The sequence below is a fragment of the Salvelinus namaycush genome, chromosome 17 (genome assembly GCF_016432855.1).
Source record: "Salvelinus namaycush isolate Seneca chromosome 17, SaNama_1.0, whole genome shotgun sequence".
Taxonomy (NCBI): domain Eukaryota; kingdom Metazoa; phylum Chordata; class Actinopteri; order Salmoniformes; family Salmonidae; genus Salvelinus; species Salvelinus namaycush.
This window is the reverse complement of record NC_052323.1, coordinates 17138894-17157038: the sequence shown is the minus strand read 5'-3', so window position 1 is coordinate 17157038 and position 18145 is coordinate 17138894. Positions and strand designations below refer to the sequence as shown.

At 44.3% G+C, this 18145-nt stretch overlaps 1 protein-coding gene across 1 annotated transcript in view; it reads left to right on the top strand.

The window, feature by feature from the left end:
• LOC120062125 (amyloid-beta A4 precursor protein-binding family B member 2-like) overlaps positions 1 to 18145 on the top strand; it is a 43288-nt gene that overhangs the window by 18002 nt on the left and 7141 nt on the right. The window contains exons 4-5 of the mRNA XM_039011934.1: positions 15051 to 15165; positions 16281 to 16356. Coding sequence (XP_038867862.1) covers positions 15051 to 15165; positions 16281 to 16356 — 191 coding nt within the window. The remainder of the gene's footprint in view (positions 1 to 15050; positions 15166 to 16280; positions 16357 to 18145) is intronic.

Here is an 18145-nt window from a genome sequence, read left to right as displayed (position 1 = left end):
TGTAGACATTGTTAATGTTGTAAATGACTATTGTAGCTGTAAACGGCAGGTTTTTTATGGAATATCTACATAGGCGTACAGAGGCCCATTATCAGCAACCATCACTCCTGTGTTCCAATGGCACGTTGAGTTAGCTAATCCAAGTTTAGCATTTTAAAAGGCTCATTTATCATTAGAAAACACTTTTGCAATTATGTTAGCACAGCTGAAAAAGGTTGTGCTGATTTAAAGAAGCAATATTAGCTTTTCTTACAAAAACAAGGACATTTCTAAGTGACCCCAAACTTTTGAACGGTAGTGTATGGAAAAATACGGTCAACCAATATTTTTTTTAGTCGGGGACAGCCCTAGTTTACATTTGCACGAATGTCTATGTAACAAGCCATACCACTGTTCACCTCTGTTTCTAATGGCTGATCAGCTTGTCTGCTCATTCATATTCATTAAGAGACAGCAGAGCAGAAGAACCTACATGTATCTGTTTATTCCTCTCCTCCTCATCCCTCCATCCTCCCCTCCCCCTGTTGACCTTCTGTGGACAGGTTTGGCATGAAGAGAAGGAGGAGAGGAAGGAGGCATTAGTTGTCTCTCCACCACACATCATTCATCTTTTACAATATACAAGTCCTACTCCTTTCATCAATAGATACATACTTTTGTGTTTGTGTGTATTTGTATGTACTGGTGGTTGTGTGTATTTGTATGTACTGGTGGTAGTGTGTATTTGTATGTACTGGTGGTTGTGTGTATTTGTATGTACAGGTGGTTGTGTGTATTTGTATGTACTGGTGGTTGTGTGTATTTGTATGTACTGGTGGTTGTGTGTATTTGTATGTACTGGTGGCTGTGTATTTGTATGTACAGTACGTGTCACACCCTGATCTGTTTCAGCTGTCCTTGTGATTGTCTCCACCCCCTCCAGGTGTCGCTTATTTTCCCCAGTGTATTTATCCCTGTGTTTCCTGTCTCTCTGGGCCAGTGTATTTATCCCTGTGTTTCCTGTCTCTCTGGGCCAGTGTATTTATCCCTGTGTTTCCTGTCTTTCTGGGCCAGTATATTTATCCCTGTGTTTCCTGTCTCTCTGGGCCAGTGTATTTATCCCTGTGTTTCCTGTCTCTCTGTGCCAGTATATTTATCCCTGTGTTTCCTGTCTCTCTGTGCCAGTGTATTTATCCCTGTGTTTCCTGTCTCTCTGGGCCAGTGTATTTATCCCTGTGTTTCCTGTCTCTCTGTGCCAGTATATTTATCCCTGTGTTTCCTGTCTCTCTGTGCCAGTATATTTATCCCTGTGTTTCCTGTCTCTCTGTGCCAGTATATTTATCCCTGTGTTTCCTGTCTCTCTGTGCCAGTATATTTATCCCTGTGTTTCCTGTCTCTCTGGGCCAGTATATTTATCCCTGTGTTTCCTGTCTCTCTGTGCCAGTGTATTTATCCCTGTGTTTCCTGTCTCTCTGTGCCAGTGTATTTATCCTTGTGTTTCCTGTTTCTCTGTGCCAGTGTATTTATCCCTGTGTTTCCTGTCTCTCTGTGCCAGTTTGTCTTGCATGTTTCCAAGTCAACCAGCGTTTTTTCCCGTTCTCCTGCTTTTTGCATTCTCCTTTTTCTAGTCCTCCTGGTTTTGACCCTTGCCTGTTTCTGGACTCTATACCCGCCTGCCTGACCAGTCTGCCTGCCTTGACCTCGAGCCTATCTGCCACTCTGTACCTCCTGGAATCTGATCTGGTTTTGACCTTTTGCCTGTCCACGACCATTCTCTTGCCTATTCCCTTTGGATTTATTAAACATCTTAAACTTCAACCATCTGCCTCCTGTGTCTGCATCTGGGTCTCGCCTTGTGTCATGATACTACGTATTTGTATGACAGTACATATTTGTATGTTCTGGTGGTTGTGTGTGTGTATGTACAGTACGTATTCGTATGTGCTGGTGGTTGTGTTTGTGTGTATGTACAGTATGTATTTGTATGTACAGTACATATTTGTATATACGTGTGTGTGTGTGTGTGTTTGGGTGTGTACTGGTGGGTGTGTATTTGTATGTACTGGTGGGTGTGTATGTATGTACAGTATGTGTGTGTATCGGTGGGGGCATGCGTATGTATGCATAGTGTAGCACATGTGTGTGTCTCTGCCACAGTGATGTAATGGCAGTTATGTCACCCCCATTTCCCAGCAGCCCTTGTACCTGCTCTGATGCCCTAATTGGCCATAGCTCATTGGCTGCTCACGTCCCCTTACCTTAATTAACATGCGTGTGCTTTAAACAGTCCACAGGGACGACGGTGGAACACCCAGGCCCACTCAATAGATGCCAGAGTGATTGATGCCTTTTCCTTCCTTCTCTTGGTCTGATCAGGGCCCATTACAATGTCTCTCTTTACCCACGAGTCATCACTCTTCTACTATAGCTCACTCCATCTACCCACAATTCATCACACTTCTCCTCTCCAGCAGACTAGGTCTCAGTAGGATGTAGCTCTCTGTCTGTCTGTCCGCTAAGAACCATTTTTCTCACAATACTCATTATGTGAAGGACACTCGCACTCCCTCTTTTTCTCTGTCTTCCTCTACTTATTTTTCTCTCTTGTTTTTCCCCTTCCTTTTCTCGCTCTCTTCTTCCTTCCATCTCTTTCCCCCTTCTCTTCTCCTGTCCCCTCTCCCCTCCCCTTTACCCCCTTTCCCTCATCTCTCTCTCTCTCTCTCATTAACATGGTTAGGCACACCTGCTGTAAACCCTTTCTCTCTGACAGATTACAGCCCCTGTTCCTCCTACAGATACCTCCCTTCATCCCTCCCTCTCTCCCAGAAACCAATAAATCTCTACCTACCAATTCCTCACAGTGATGCCCAGTGAGTACGTTCATCCCTCAGACAGACTGGCTATAGATGCACAATGCTGAATATGTTCAGTCTGTCCACTGTCTATATATACAACCTGTTATGGCACAGAACTGCACTTGTTGTTTTATGCTGTGGTTGAATTGACCTGGATCTCAGGGCTTGTAGGTAGTAGAGAATGATGTAGAGCTCTGTAACACTGCAGTAGTCTCTACAGTAGGAAGCTGTAGTAGTCTACAGTAGGAGGAAGCTGTAGTAGTATCTACTGTAGGAAGCTGTAGTAGTCTCTACAGTTAGAGGAAGCTGTAGTAGTCTACAGTAGGAGGAAGCTGTAGTAGTCTACAGTAGGAGGAAGCTGTAGTAGTCTGTACAGTTGGAGGAAGCTGTAGTAGTCTCTACAGTAGGAAGCTGTAGTAGTCTCTACAGTTAGAGGAAGCTGTAGTTCTATCTACAGTAGGATAAAGCTGTAGTAGTCTGTACAGTAGGAGGAAGCTGTATTAGTCTCTACAATAAGAGGAAGCTGTAGTAGTCTCTACAGTAGGAAGCTGTAGTAGTATCTACTGTAGAACGCTGTAGCAGTCTCTACAGTAAGAGGAAGCTGTAGTTGTATCTACAGTAGGAGGAAGCTGTAGTAGTATGTACAGTAGGGGGAAGCTGTAGTAGTCTCTACAGTAGGAGGAAGCTGTAGTCGTATGTACAGTAGGAGGAAGCTGTAGTAGTCTCTACAGTAGGAGGAAGCTGTAGTAGTCTCTGCAGTAGGAGGAAGCTGTAGTAGTCTCTGCAGTTGGAGGAAGCTGTAGTAGTCTCTATATAGTAGGAGGAAGATGTAGTAGTCTCTACAGTAGGAAGAAGCTGTCATAGTCTCTACAGTAGGAAGAAGCTGTAGCAGTCTCTACAGTAGGTGGAAGCTGTTGTGGTCTCTACAGTAGGAGAACGCTGTAGTAGTATGTACAGTAGGGGGAAGCTGTAGTAGTCTCTACAGTAGGAGGAAGCTGTAGTAGTCTCTACAGTAGGAGGAAGCTGTAGTCGTATGTACAGTAGGAGGAAGCTGTAGTAGTCTTTGCAGTAGGAGGAAGCTGTAGTAGTCTCTATATAGTAGGAGGAAGATGTAGTAGTCTCTACAGTAGGAAGAAGCTGTCGTAGTCTCTACAGTAGGAAGAAGCTGTAGCAGTCTCTACAGTAGGTGGAAGCTGTTGTGGTCTCTACAGTAGGAGAACGCTGTAGTAGTATGTACAGTAGGGGGAAGCTGTAGTAGTCTCTACAGTAGGAGGAAGCTGTAGTAGTCTCTACAGTAGGAGAACGCTGTAGCAGTCTCTACAGTAGGTGGAAGCTGTAGTAGTCTCTACAGTAGGAAGAAGCTGTCGTAGTCTCTACAGTAGGAAGAAGCTGTAGCAGTCTCTACAGTAGGAGGAAGTTGTAGTAGTCTCTACAGTAGGAGAACGCTGTAGTAGTATGTACAGTAGGGGATAGCTGTAGTAGTCTCTACAGTAGGAGGTAGCTGTAGTCATATGTACAGTAGAAGGAAGCTGTTGTAGTCTCTGCAGTAGGAGGAATCTGTAGTAGTCTCTGCAGTAGGAGGAAGCTGTAGTAGTCTCTGCAGTTGGAGGAAGCTGTAGTAGTCTTTGCAGTAGGAGGAAGCTGTAGTAGTCTCTATATAGTAGGAGGAAGATGTAGTAGTCTCTATATAGTAGGAGGAAGATGTAGTAGTCTCTACAGTAGGAAGAAGCTGTCGTAGTCTCTACAGTACACTCTTAGTTAAAAGCGTTCCAAAGGGTTCTTCAATTATCCACATAGAATAACCCTTTTTGGTTTTACATGGAACTGCAAAGGATTCTACCTGGAACCAAAAAGGTTCTACCTGGAACCAAAAAGAGTTCTTCAAGGGTTATCTTATGGGGACAGCCGAAGAACCCTACTAGGTTCTAGATAGCACCTTTTTTTCTAAGAGTGTAGGAATCTGTAGTAGTCTCTACAGTAGGAGGAAGCTGTAGTAGTCTCTACAGTAAGAAGAATCTGTAGTAGTCTCTACAGTAGGATGAAGCTGTATTAGTCTCTACAGTGGGGGGGAAGCTGTAGTAGTCTCTACAGTAGGAGGAATCTGTAGTAGTCTCTACAGTAGGATGAAGCTGTATTAGTCTCTACAGTGGGGGGAAGCTGTATTAGTCTTTGCAGTAGGAGGAAGCTGTAGTAGTCTCTGCAGTATGTGGAATCTGTATTAGTCTGTACAGTAGGAGGAAGCTGCAGTAGGAGGAAACTGTAGTAGTCTCTACCGTAGGAGGAAACTGTAGTAGTCTCTACCGTAGGAGGAAGCTGTAGTAGTCTCTCTCCAAGGGATGAAGGAGTATACGCTATACAGTACAGCTTAGCCTATGTGTATATGCAAACTGTACAGACATAACACACAAGCACACACACAAAGAAAAAAACAAACACACACTAACACATAAATCAACAACTTACACACACACACACACACACACACACACACACACACAACAACGTGTATTTAGTAGTTTGGCACCAGTGGTGTCACGCTAGAGTGACGGTGACATCCTTTGTCTCAGTAAGGAGAACATCAGATCGGAGTGGTGTGATGTATAAATGATCGGAGAACAGAGAACAACGGGAGGGTCATATCTCTATGTCCCCCTCTCTCTCACTCTTTGTCTTTCATCTCACTCACTCAATCTCTCCTAGTCCTATCCACTAACAGAGAGAGAGACACACTGAGAGAGAGATACATCTCTGCCACCCACCCACCCACCTAGCATAGCCATGCTGTTAAATATGTAATGGGATCTTAGGAGTGTTGACACTCCGGGATCTCAGTGTGCTCCTTTTTCCACACCCACCTCTCTCTTTCTCTCTTTCTCTCTCTTTCTCTCTCTTTCTCTCTCGCTCTCTCTCTCTCAGAATTGGGTCAGCTACATGTGTGCTTTGTAGGTGGGCTGTAGATCTTCCCTCATTTAAAAATGTAGAACTGAAATCATTTTGACTGAAATACTGCTTCATTTTCAACAATTTGTTATCACTCTCCCCTGCAGTTGTAAAAGACCCAACAGCACTGCATAGTCTACTATCACACCCTCTGCTGCATAGACCACTGCATCGGCCATAAAACATCCCTCCACTTTACAGACGGCAGTCATACACTGGTGTGGGCTACACTACATTTAATACACCATAGACGTTTTTATTTTTACATGGACTTAACTTTGCCCCAGTTCCGCGCTGCCTCTGGCTGTATCGATGATGGAGCACGGGTACGTGTGTGTGTGCCGTGCGTTCCGTTCCTGCCGTGCGTGTGAGTGTGTGTATGCATCTGTGTTGTGAGTTAGCGTATGGTGTGTATCCCTCGCCCTCCTGGCCCTGGGTGTTGAGGGAGAGCTCGTTTGGGTGTGTGTAACACTGTGTATCGCTGCTGTAAACAACTTGACGGTGCAGGGAGGTAATTAAGGCCAGACATTAGACGTTAGACATTAGCACTAATGTCTGTGGGTTGTGACTAATTCACCACACTGCAGGGCTTTCCTCTCTCTCTGTCACTGAGATGCACAATACATGCTGCATGACCACAACACATACTGCCCTCCATAGCCCATACACAACACATACTGCCCTCCATAGCCCATACACAACACATACTGCCCTCCATAGCCCATACACAACACATACTGCCCTCCATAGCCCATACACAACACATACTGCCCTCCATAGCCCATACACAACACATACTGCCCTCTATAGCCCATACACAACACATACTGCCCTCCATAGCCCATACACAACACATACTGCCCTCCATAGCCCATACACAACACATACTGCCCTCCATAGCCCATTCACAACACATACTGCCCTCCATAGCCCATACACAACACATACTGCCCTCCATAGCCCATACACAACACATACTGCCCTCCATAGCCCATACACAACACATACTGCCCTCCATAGCCCATACACAACACATACTGCCCTCCATAGCCCATACACAACATATACTGCCCTCCATAGCCCATACACAACACATACTGCCCTCCATAGCCCATACACAACACATACTGCCCTCCATAGCCCATACACAACACATACTGCCCTCCATAGCCCATACACAACACATACTGCCCTCCATAGCCCATACACAACACATACTGCCCTCCATAGCCCATACACAACACATACTGCCCTCCATAGCCCATACACAACACATACTGCCCTCCATAGCCCATACACAACACATACTGCCCTCCATAGCCCATACACAACACATACTGCCCTCCATAGCCCATACACAACACATACTGCCCTCCATAGCCCATACACAACACATACTGCCCTCCATAGCCCATACACAACACATACTGGTTTCCTGAACTTCTGCCATAATATCATATTTACAGTGCCTAGCAGGGGTTTACTATTCTCTTTATATTGTCAATTATATGCTTTATCCGTGGAAAATATATTGTAGGGGGCAGTGTAGCCATGCTCTCCAATGAGCCGGTCCCTCCATAAGCTCTAATATATTCTAATTGTTGATAGAATAAATCAACAGGAGCCATACTTGGGGATTGGAGAACACGTCATCAGAATTCAGTATGGTATTCCAGTTTGTGGGGAGACACACAGTGTTGGGACTTTGGTGATAACATTGTTGTAGGAGAGAAAATATACTTCCACCCACTCAGTCCTATCTCCACAGTGGTTTAGTAGTCTCTTTATGCTGACTATAAAGGACATGATTGGGACTGTGTTAAACTCAGTCCTATCTCCACAGTGGTTTAGTAGTCTCTTTATGCTGACTATAAAGGACATGATTGGGACTGTGTTAAACTCAGTCCTATCTCCACAGTGGTTTAGTAGTCTCTTTATGCTGACTATAAAGGACATGATTGGGACTGTGTTAAACGGGTCAAATAACTCATTTAGTGACCAATGATTAATTCACTTTTGTTGCTAGACTCCAGTGTTTGTCAATTCACTAAAACTTGACCATAGTTGGTGTGAAACTGGACTCAACCTAAATAAATGTGAAACTGGGCTTAACCTGAATCAAATCAGATTGAACCAGAGTCGAACCAGATTCAAAGCAGGTGTCTATACACTAACTGTCCTCACCCCTCTGACCCTCACACCTTTGTGTACATGACTGTGTCACAGTCAGAACACTTCTTCAGTCATTTACATAAATTATTAGCATTTGTAACAACATTTGCATAGTGGCTGGCACTTTTGCATACGGTCTGTAAAGCTGTTTGATAATTGCAGTCTGTGTGACGTGTGTGTAATGGTGCGGTGCATGCTGTGTGTGTGTGTGTGTGTGTGTGTGTGTGTGTGTGTGTGTGTGTGTGTGTGTGTGTGTGTGTGTGTGTGTGTGTGTGTGTGTGTGTGTGTGTGTGTGTGTGTGTGTGTGTGTGTGTGTGTGTGTGTGTGTGTGTGTGTGTGTGTGTGTGTGTGACAGATGGTGGAGAGGACAGACAGGTTCTTTTGAATAATACCAGGGATTAGGGAGCAGTAGAGAAACTACAGTCAGCCAAAGTTACAACAGGTTAGGGAGTTACAGTCGCAATTATACAATGACACTTTTATGGTTATGGTAACCGTTGACTACCTCCTCCTGGTCTCCTCAATTCATTCCACCTGCACCTCTCCACCCTTCCCTCCATCCTAATCACCACATCCTACTAACTCCTACTCTTACCCCTTGCCATTCACCCCAACTTCCCCCAAATCCTCCCAATCTTCTCCAGTCATACCACTCCTACCTCAGGGGACCTCTCCCCTTCTCCTTCTCCTTGCCCCAGAGCCTCCATTCCCCCCTGGGCCTCCACTCCTCTCCCTTCTACCCCCCTGGTTCCTCCCTGGTTCCTACAGCCCGGCCCTAACCATTAAAGCAGCAGGGGAGCTTAGTGAGACCTCCAATACCTGAATGCCTCTCAATTCAATGGAAGGGCTTAATTGGCATGGGAAACATATGTTAACATTGCCAAAGCCAGTGAAGTAGATCATATACATAAGTGAAATAGATCATTCAAATGAACAGTAAACATTACACTCACAGAAGTTCCAAAAGAATGAAGGCATTTCAAATGTCATATTATGTCTATATACAGTGCTGTAGTGATGTGCAAATATGAGTTGTATTTACAATGATGTTTGTTCTTCACTGGTTGCCCTTTTCTTGTGGCAACAGGTCACAAATCTTGCTGCTGTGATAGCACACTGTGGTATTTCACGCAGTAGATATGGGAGTTTATTAAAATTGGGTTTGTTTTCAAATTCTTTGTGGAGCTGTGTAATCTGAGGGAAATATATGTCTCTAATATGGTCATACATTTGGCAGGAGGTTAGGAAGTGCAGCTCAGTTTCCACCTCATTTTGTGGACAGTGTTCTGTTAGGTTCTAATTTTTCAGAGTAAATAACTCACGGACACTAGAGAAGCTTAACCAAGTTTAATTCTTCACAAAGGGTCGATACAGCTGTAATTCAGACAAATACATTTTTCCACCACCACAAGTATATGTTCTCCACTTCAGGCACTCCTTCTCTCCAGTCCTTACATCTTATGGTTCCACAGGAAGAGGGTAACAGGATAATAAACCATAATTTCTCCCTTCAGGGGATCTGACTGACCTCAACCCCTCCTTCGCCTAATCCACAGATGTCCATCCGCTTCCCCTATAGCAATCCTGTGACTTCCTCCCGTCCACCCAACACATTCCAAAGCCATCTGTCTTCTACAGAGAACCATTAACTTCTGATGTAAAAACCAGTCTCTTACACTCCTTTAAATACTATGCTTCTGCGTCTGATCTATCATATCTCTAGTATATCAATGTTCAAAGTTTACCCCGAATCCAACAGTTCACATAGCCTGTCTTCTCTTGAGAGCCAGGTCTATGCTCACTGAGACTGTACATAGTCAACGCTTTCCTTAAGTTTGGGTCAGTCACAGTGGTTAGTTATTCTACCACTGTGTACTCTCTGTTTAGGGCCAAATACCATTCTAGTTTGCTCAGTTTTTTGTATTAATTATTTTGAATGTGTCAAATAATAATTTTTTTGTCTTCTCATGATTTGTTTGGGTATAATTGTGTTGCTGTCCTGGGGCTATGTGGGGTCTGTTTGTGTTTGTGAACAGAGCCCCAGGACCAGCTTGCTTAGGGGACTCTTCCCCAGGTTCATCTCTCTGTAGGTGATGGCTTTGTTATGGAAGGTTTGGGAATCGCTTCCTTTTAGGTGGTTGTAGAATTGAATGGCTCTTTTCTGGATTTTGAAAATTAGCGGGTATCGGCCTAATTCTGCTCTGCATGCATTATTTGGTGTTTTACGTTGTACACTGAGGATATTTTTGCAGAATACTGCATGCAGAGTCTCAATTTGGTGTTTGTCCCCTTTAGTGAATTCTTGGTTGGCTCTGGACCCCAGACCTCACAACCATAAAAGGCAATGGGTTCTATAACTGATTCAAGTATTTTTAGCCAGATCCTAATTGGTATGTCGAATTTTACGTTCCTTTTGATGGCATAGAAGGCCCGACTTGCCTTGTCTCTCAGCTCATTCACAGATTTGTGGAAGTTACCTGTGGCTCTGAGGTATGTATCATTTTTTTGTGTGCTCTAGGGCAACGGTGTCTAGATGGAATTTGTATTTGTGGTCCTGGTGACTGGACCTTTTTTGGAACACCATTATTTTTGTCTTGCCTGTCTCTCTCTCTCTCTGATCTCTGGTGGTCACAGCTAACTGATCCTTAATGATAGTGACTGACTGGGGAGGGATAAAACCCCTCTCTCTAACCGAAAGGGTGTTATATCACTCAAATAGGATCGGTGTGACACCGGTAAAATGATTGTGCTTCAGTCAGGTGTATCGGTAAACTTTAATGGGGTTTCACATCTGTGTTGCCTCAACACTTTACCAAATGAAATGGAGGTGTGTGTGTGTGTGTGTGTGTGTGTGGGTGTGTGTGTGTGTGTGGGTGTGTGTGTGGGTGTGGATTGGCCACCTGCTGTGAGGAGATGTGGTGGAACCACCAGTAGTAATGTCTCAGTACACCCTGTTTGAACCAGGGAGCAGCTGTTTCTCTTGCTGCCTATCTTACTAGCTCTTTCTGGTTACTACTAATAGTGTCTATCTCTCTGGTTTCTACTAATACTGTCTATCTCTCTGGTTTCTACTAATACAGTCTATCTCTCTGGTTACTACTAATACTGTCTATCTCTCTCTGGTTACTACTAATACTGTATAGCTCTCTCTGGTCTCTACTAATACTGTCTAGCTCTCTCTGGTTACTACTAATAGTGTCTATCTCTCTGGTTTCTACTAATTGTGTCTATCTCTCTGGTTACTACTAATACTGTCTAGCTCTCTCTGGTTACTACTAATACTGCCTAGCTCTCTCTGGTTTCTACTAATAGTGTCTAGCTCTGGTTTCTACTAACACTGTCTAGCTCTCTTTGGTCTCTAGTAATACTGTCTAACTCTCTCTGGTCTCTACTAATACTGACTAACTCTCTCTGGTCTCTACTAATACTGACTAGCTCTCTCTGGTCTCTATTAATACTGTCTAGCTCTCTATGGTTTCTACTAATACTGACTAGCTCTCTGGTCTCTATTAATACTGTCTAGCTCTCTCTGGTCTCTACTAATACTGCCTAGCTCTCTCTGGTCTCTACTAATACTGACTAGCTCTCTCTGGTCTCTATTAATACTGTCTAGCTCTCTCTGGTCTCTACTAATACTGTCTAGCTCTCTCTGGTCTCTAGTAATACTGTCTAGCTCTCTCTGGTCTCTACTAATACTGTCTAGCTCTCTCTGGTCTCTAGTAATACTGTCTAACTCTCTCTGGTCTCTACTAATACTGACTAGCTCTCTATGGTTTATACTAATACTGACTAGCTCTCTCTGGTCTCTACTAATACTGTCTAGCTCTCTCTGGTCTCTACTAATACTGACTAGCTCTCTCTGGTCTCTATTAATACTGTCTAGCTCTCTCTGGTCTCTACTAATACTGTCTAGCTCTCTCTAGTCTCTACTAATACTGTCTAGCTCTCTCTGGCCTCTAGTAATACTGTCTAACTCTCTCTGGTCTCTACTAATACTGACTAGCTCTCTATGGTTTCTACTAATACTGACTAACTCTCTCTGGTCTCTATTAATACTGTCTAGCTCTCTGGTCTCTACTAATACTGACTAGTTCTCTATGGTTTCTACTAATACTGTCTAGCTATCTCTGGTCTCTACTAATACTGACTAGCTCTCTATGGTTTCTACTAATACTGTCTAACTCTCTATGGTCTCTACTGATACTGTCTAGCTCTCTCTCTGGTCTCTACTAATACTGTCTAGCTCTCTCTGGTCTCTATTAATACTGTCTAGCTATCTCGGGTGTACTAATACTGTCTAGCTCTCTCTGGTCTGTATTAATACTGTCTAGCTATCTCGGGTGTACTAATACTGTCTAGCTCTCTCTGGTCTCTATTAATACTGTCTAGCTATCTCGGTGTACTAATACTGTCTAGCTCTCTCTGGTCTCTATTAATACTGTCTAGCTATCTCGGGTGTACTAATAATGTCTAGCTCTCTCTCTCTCCGTGTCTCTGTTCACTGATAAGTGAAGTGGATCATCAAAGCCAGGATATGTTTGAATTAACCCTCAATCTGTCCTGAATAAGAAAAGCTGACTCCCTCTCTTCTCCTCTGTATAGTAGAGTATATTGTGTTTCTTATATAACAGTGATGAGGAGAGGAGGAGAGACTGCCAAACTGGTACTGCTCATTCCCTCTCCTTCTTAGCTTAGCTGCTGTGGAAAATTGGAGAGAGAGAGGGGGTAGGAGAGAGAGAGGGGGTAGGAGAGAGAGAGGGGATAGGAGAGAGAGAGGGGGTAGGAGAGAGAGAGGGGGTAGGAGAGAGAGAGGGGGTAGGAGAGAGAGAGGGGGTAGGAGAGAGAGAGGGGGTAGGAGAGCGAGGAGGGGTGGGGGAGAGAGAAGGGTTAGGAGAGAGAAGTGGAAAGTAGAGTGATGAAGGGAGATTAAAGGGGAATGGATAGATGGAGGATACAAGAGGAAAAACTGGGGGGAAAGTAGAGAGAGAGGTGGAGAGGTGGAGAGGTGGAGAGGTGGAGAGAGTGATTCAGTTGCACATGCAATAGGTTTAGTGTGTATGTTGGCATGTCAAACAGCAAAGGTGTGATGTGTCATAATGGAGCAGAACGCTAAGCTCTGCCGCTAAAATGAAAAGTACACAGAAGCTGACAGAGCTGAAGCTTCCACACACACACATACACTGCTCGGGGAATGGAGACACCTTCTGATTGGGGCCAAAGAGCATGCTCTGTGATACAACTTCTATAGACTTAAGTCTGAGTCACTCTGCTCCCCTGAATATTCAATGTACTAACAGTGTCTTTCCCCAGTATTCATCTGCATTTTCTTTCCTTCTTTCTCCTTCTGTCTCTCCTCCCCCCCTTTCTACCTCCCTCCTACCTCCCCTTTGCTTCCCTGGACCTAGAGAAAGGTAAATGGTTTGTGTGCTACATGTGTTGCCTTCTATCTTCAATGTAATCATTGTGTCAAGTCCTCCATTTTACCTGCAGTCACACACCTCTTCAGCTGCCTGGGGAGTGACAGGCAGACAGGCAGACAGGCAGACAGGCAGACAGACAGACAGACAGACAGACAGACAGACAGACAGACAGACAGACAGACAGACAGACAGACAGACAGACAGACAGACAGACAGACAGACAGACAGACAGACAGACAGACAGACTGGGAGTAAGCTCCTCTCTTTAGACAGAATACAGTACTCAGACTGATGCTCACTCAATCACCACACGCTGTTTTTTTTATCTCAATACTATATCTCTGCTTCTGTTCTCAAAATACTTTAAACTCATATAGACTCGAGGCCACCGTACTCTGCAACAGAATTATGAAATGTCCTGCAGCTTGTGTGACAGAATGCCTAAATGCACACACACACACACACACACACACACACCACACACACACACACACACACACACACACACACACACACACACACACACACACACACACACACACACACACACACACACACACACACACACACACACACACACACCTCCCCCTTCCGTTCTCTCCGCTGGCCAGGATCAGAGTATTATTGACCCAAAGTGTGTGAGCACACAATTAAGCAGGGAGACAGGGCTGGTAATGGACTCATAAACAGAGAAGCACCACTGTGATAAACGCTGAGTATGTGTGTGTGTCACAGCTGCACCTGTGGTTCTGCTCTGCTACCCTGCATGGCCCCTCAGCATGGTTCCACTCCCCAGTCCCCTCTCCTTTATCTCTCTGTTTTTCTGTCCATGGTTTTCCAGATTCCCTCTCTGCTCCATACTCTGATGATTCTCTGTTGATGGTGTATGTATACAGGTGTTGTATTTCATCCCCATCCACCCCTCTCTCTCTCTCTCTCTGCCTCTTTCTCTCTAACTCTCTCTCTCTCCCTCTCTCTGCCTCTCTCGCTCTCTCTCTGCATCTCTCTCTCTCTGCCTCTCTCTCTCTGCCTCTCTCTCTGCCTTTCTCTCTCTCTCTCTCTCTGCCTCTTTCTCTCTGCCTCTCTCTCTCTCTCTCTGCTTCTCTCTCTCTCTCTGCCTCCTCTCTCTCTCTCTCTCTCTTTCTCTTTCTCTCTCTCTCACTCTCTCTCTCTCTCACTCTCTCTCTCTCTCACTCTCTCTGGGAGTCACTACCTCCTCTCTAGCATGTGGCAACTGACTGATGTTTGCAGCATGGCATTTCCTGTGTGCGTGTGCGTGTGTGTGTGCGTGCGTGTGTGCACACGCCATGTGTGCACCCTAGAGAAGACACAGTTATCTTCCTGAGGCAGTGAATGATAATCCAGTATGATAATAACTGTGCACTAAGGATAAGGAAGCACTCATCATCGCTCATCTATGGAAACACAAGTGAACAAAGTACCTTCTATTTATAGTTCAACCATACATTACATGTCAGGGTATATATATTGGCCTTTTACTAATTCAGAGAAGAGATTTCCTACTAGTGGAAGCCTCTGTATTCTACCCCATGCCTTTCAAAAAAATGATTCAATGGTCAAATATACAGGCACTAATTGACTGAGTTATCTGCCATATACATACATGTACATTTGATATACTGTCGATATTCATGTCATATGATATCTTCTGTGCGTCCTATAGGGACTTTGCCTATGTGGCGAGAGACAAAACCACGCGGGTGTTGAAATGTCATGTGTTTCGATGTGATACCCCTGCAGAAGCCATAGCAACGAGTCTCCACGAAATCTGTTCCAAGGTGAGTGGGCCTGCCGTTTCAGACAGAGACGAAGGAGACTCAGACAGACACGCTCATATAAATGTCCTGCCTTTTCACAGAAGTCTATCTTCACAGTGAAACGTTACTGAAGTTGAGTTTCCCTACTCAAGTCGAAGAAATAGAAGGAAGCATTGTAATCCTGCTTACAGTATGTGTACCCCGAGCAACACCACTCTCTGGCCCAGGGCAGTTGGCCGTTTTTAATGTGGGGTGTTAATCTTCTCAGGGTTAGGGAGGTGCTAGCTCTGTGTGTAACTGAGTCAGAATGTCCTGTTCCTTTACCATACTCTAAAACAATCCCCTGACTACTGTTTCAGACATTGACAACTCAGGCAGGGTCTGTAGGGTTGAGACCATACATGACCTTGAGAAGAACACTTGACTCAACAAAATAAAGAATATTAGCCTGGCGAGGATGATCTACAGTTCGATCAAGAGATGGTGACCTACTTTGAAAAGAGTCACCACGTCTTTTCTCAGTGTTTCTCAGCTCTTAATCAATCATTTGTTGGTTTAGCAGTCCCAGACAGAATTAAAAGAATCATCCGGGCCCCAAACAAAGTGACTCATTGTGCATCAGTAAATCAGTGTCTCACTCCACGTTGTCTATTTAAACACAGTTCCTACTGCAGAGGGGAAACGTACTGACCTCGGACTCTGCTGTTGTGCAGTGCAACGAGTGTGTGTATTTGAGCGTGTGTGTGTTCCCCTGTGAGCAGAGAGTTGCAGACTCACCGTAGACTTTGATTAATGACACCTACAATGAATCAACTATTTCGAACAGGGAGTGCGCCACATTGCAGTGCCCTCCGCGTTATTGTTAAGGAGGGATGCTGCTCTACATCAGTAAGAAAGGAGGAAGAGATGGAGAAGAGAAAATGGAGTGATATATTTATTTGAAATATTTCTACATTTTAGTTCAAAGAACACGTAATGACTTGTTCTTCTTAGTTTGAAGTTTAAACACTTTGAAGGTTCTTTGTTTAACTTTACCCCTTTATCCCCCCCGTTTTTAACCCCTCTCTTCCCCTGTCTCTGACTCTCCCTCCTCCTATTTTGTCTTCTCTCTCTCCTCCACTCGTCTACTCCTCCAGATTATGGCTGAGAGGAAGAGTGCCAAAGCTGCTGCCGGCAGCTCATCCCAAACAGGCTCCGATGTTCCTCTCCAGGGTAGGAGTTTGGTGACCCACACACATACAGTAGTACTGATATCTGTTTAGGGAATTGGAGTTGAGTGTTAAAGGGATACTTCAGGATTTTGGCTATTAGACCCTTTAACTACTTCCCCACAGTCAGATGAACTCGTGGATACTATTTTTATGTCTCTGTGTCCAGTATGAAGGAAGTAAGAGGTAGTTTCGCGAGCCAATGCTAACTAGCTTTAGCGCAATGACTGGAAGTCTATGGGTATCTGCTAGCATGCTTTTCAATGACATCCTCAATATACACAAGTATTCATACCCCTTGACCTTTTCCACATTTTGTTACGTTACAGCCTTATTCTAAAATGGATGAAATAGTTTTTTTCCCCTCATCCATCTACACACAATACCCCTTAATGACAAAGCAAAAACAGGTTTGTAGACATTTTTGCCAATTTAAACAAAAAAAATGTAAATAACACATTTACATAAGTATTCAGACCCTTTACTCAGTACTTTGTTGAAGCAGCTTTGGCACCGATTACAGCCTCAAGTCTTCCTGGGTATGACGCTACAAGCTTGGCACCCCTGTATTTGGGAAGTTTCTCCCATTCTTCTCTGCAGATCCTCTCAACCTCTGTCAGGTTGGATGGGGAGTGTTGCTGCACAGCTATTTTCAGGTCTCTCCAGAGATGTTTGATCGGATTCAAGTCCGGGCTCTGGCTGGGCCACTCAAGGACATTCAGAGACTTGTCCCGAAGCCACTCCTGCGTTGTCTTTTTATATATACTACCGTTCAAAAGTTTGGGGTCACTTAGAAATGTCATTGTTTTTGAAAGAAAAGCAAAAAAAAATGTCCATTAAAATAACATCAAATGGATCAGAAATGCAGTGTAGACATTGTTAATGTTGTAAATGACTATTGTAGCTGAAAACGACAGATATTTTTATGGAATATCTACATAGGTGTACAGAGACCCATTATCAGCAACCATCACTCCTGTGTTCCAATGGCACGTTGTGTTAGCTAATCCAAGTTTATAATTTTAAAAGGATAATTGATCATTAGAAAACCCTTTTGCAATTATGTTAGCGCAGCTGAAAACTGTTGTTCTGATTAAAGAAGCAATAAAACTGGCCTTATTTAGATTCGTTGAGTATCTGGAGCATCAGCATTTGTGGGTTCGATTACAGGCTCAAAATACCCAGAAACAAAGGACTTTCTTCTGAAACTCGTCAGTCTATTCTTGTTCTGAGAAATGAAGGCTATTCCATGCGAGAAATTGCCAAGAAACTGAAGATCTCGTACAACGCTGTGTACTACTCCCTTCACAGAACAGCGCAAACTGGCTCTAAACAGAATAGAAAGAGGAGTTGACGTTGAGACTAGAGTTTCTCAAACTAGACACTCTAATGTACTTGTCCTCTTGCTCAGTTGTGCACCGGGGCCTCAGTTGTGCATCAATGCCCCAGTTCATCAAAGCAACATTCATACAGAAAGAGTTTGTCGAGATCAATGTGTAAGAACTTGACTGGCCTGCACAGAGCCCTGACCTCAAACCCATCGAACACCCTTGGGATGAATTGGAACGCCGACTGCGAGCCAGTTCTAATCGCTCCAACATCAGTGCCCGACCTAGTGCTCTTGTGGCTGAATGGAAGCAAGTCCCTGCAGCAATGTTCCACCATCTAGTGGAAAGCCTTCACAGAAGAGTGGAGGCTGTTCGAGCAGCAAAGGGGGACCAACTCCATATTTAATGCACATGATTTTGGAATGAGATGTTCGACGAGCAGGTGTCCACATACTTTTGGTCATG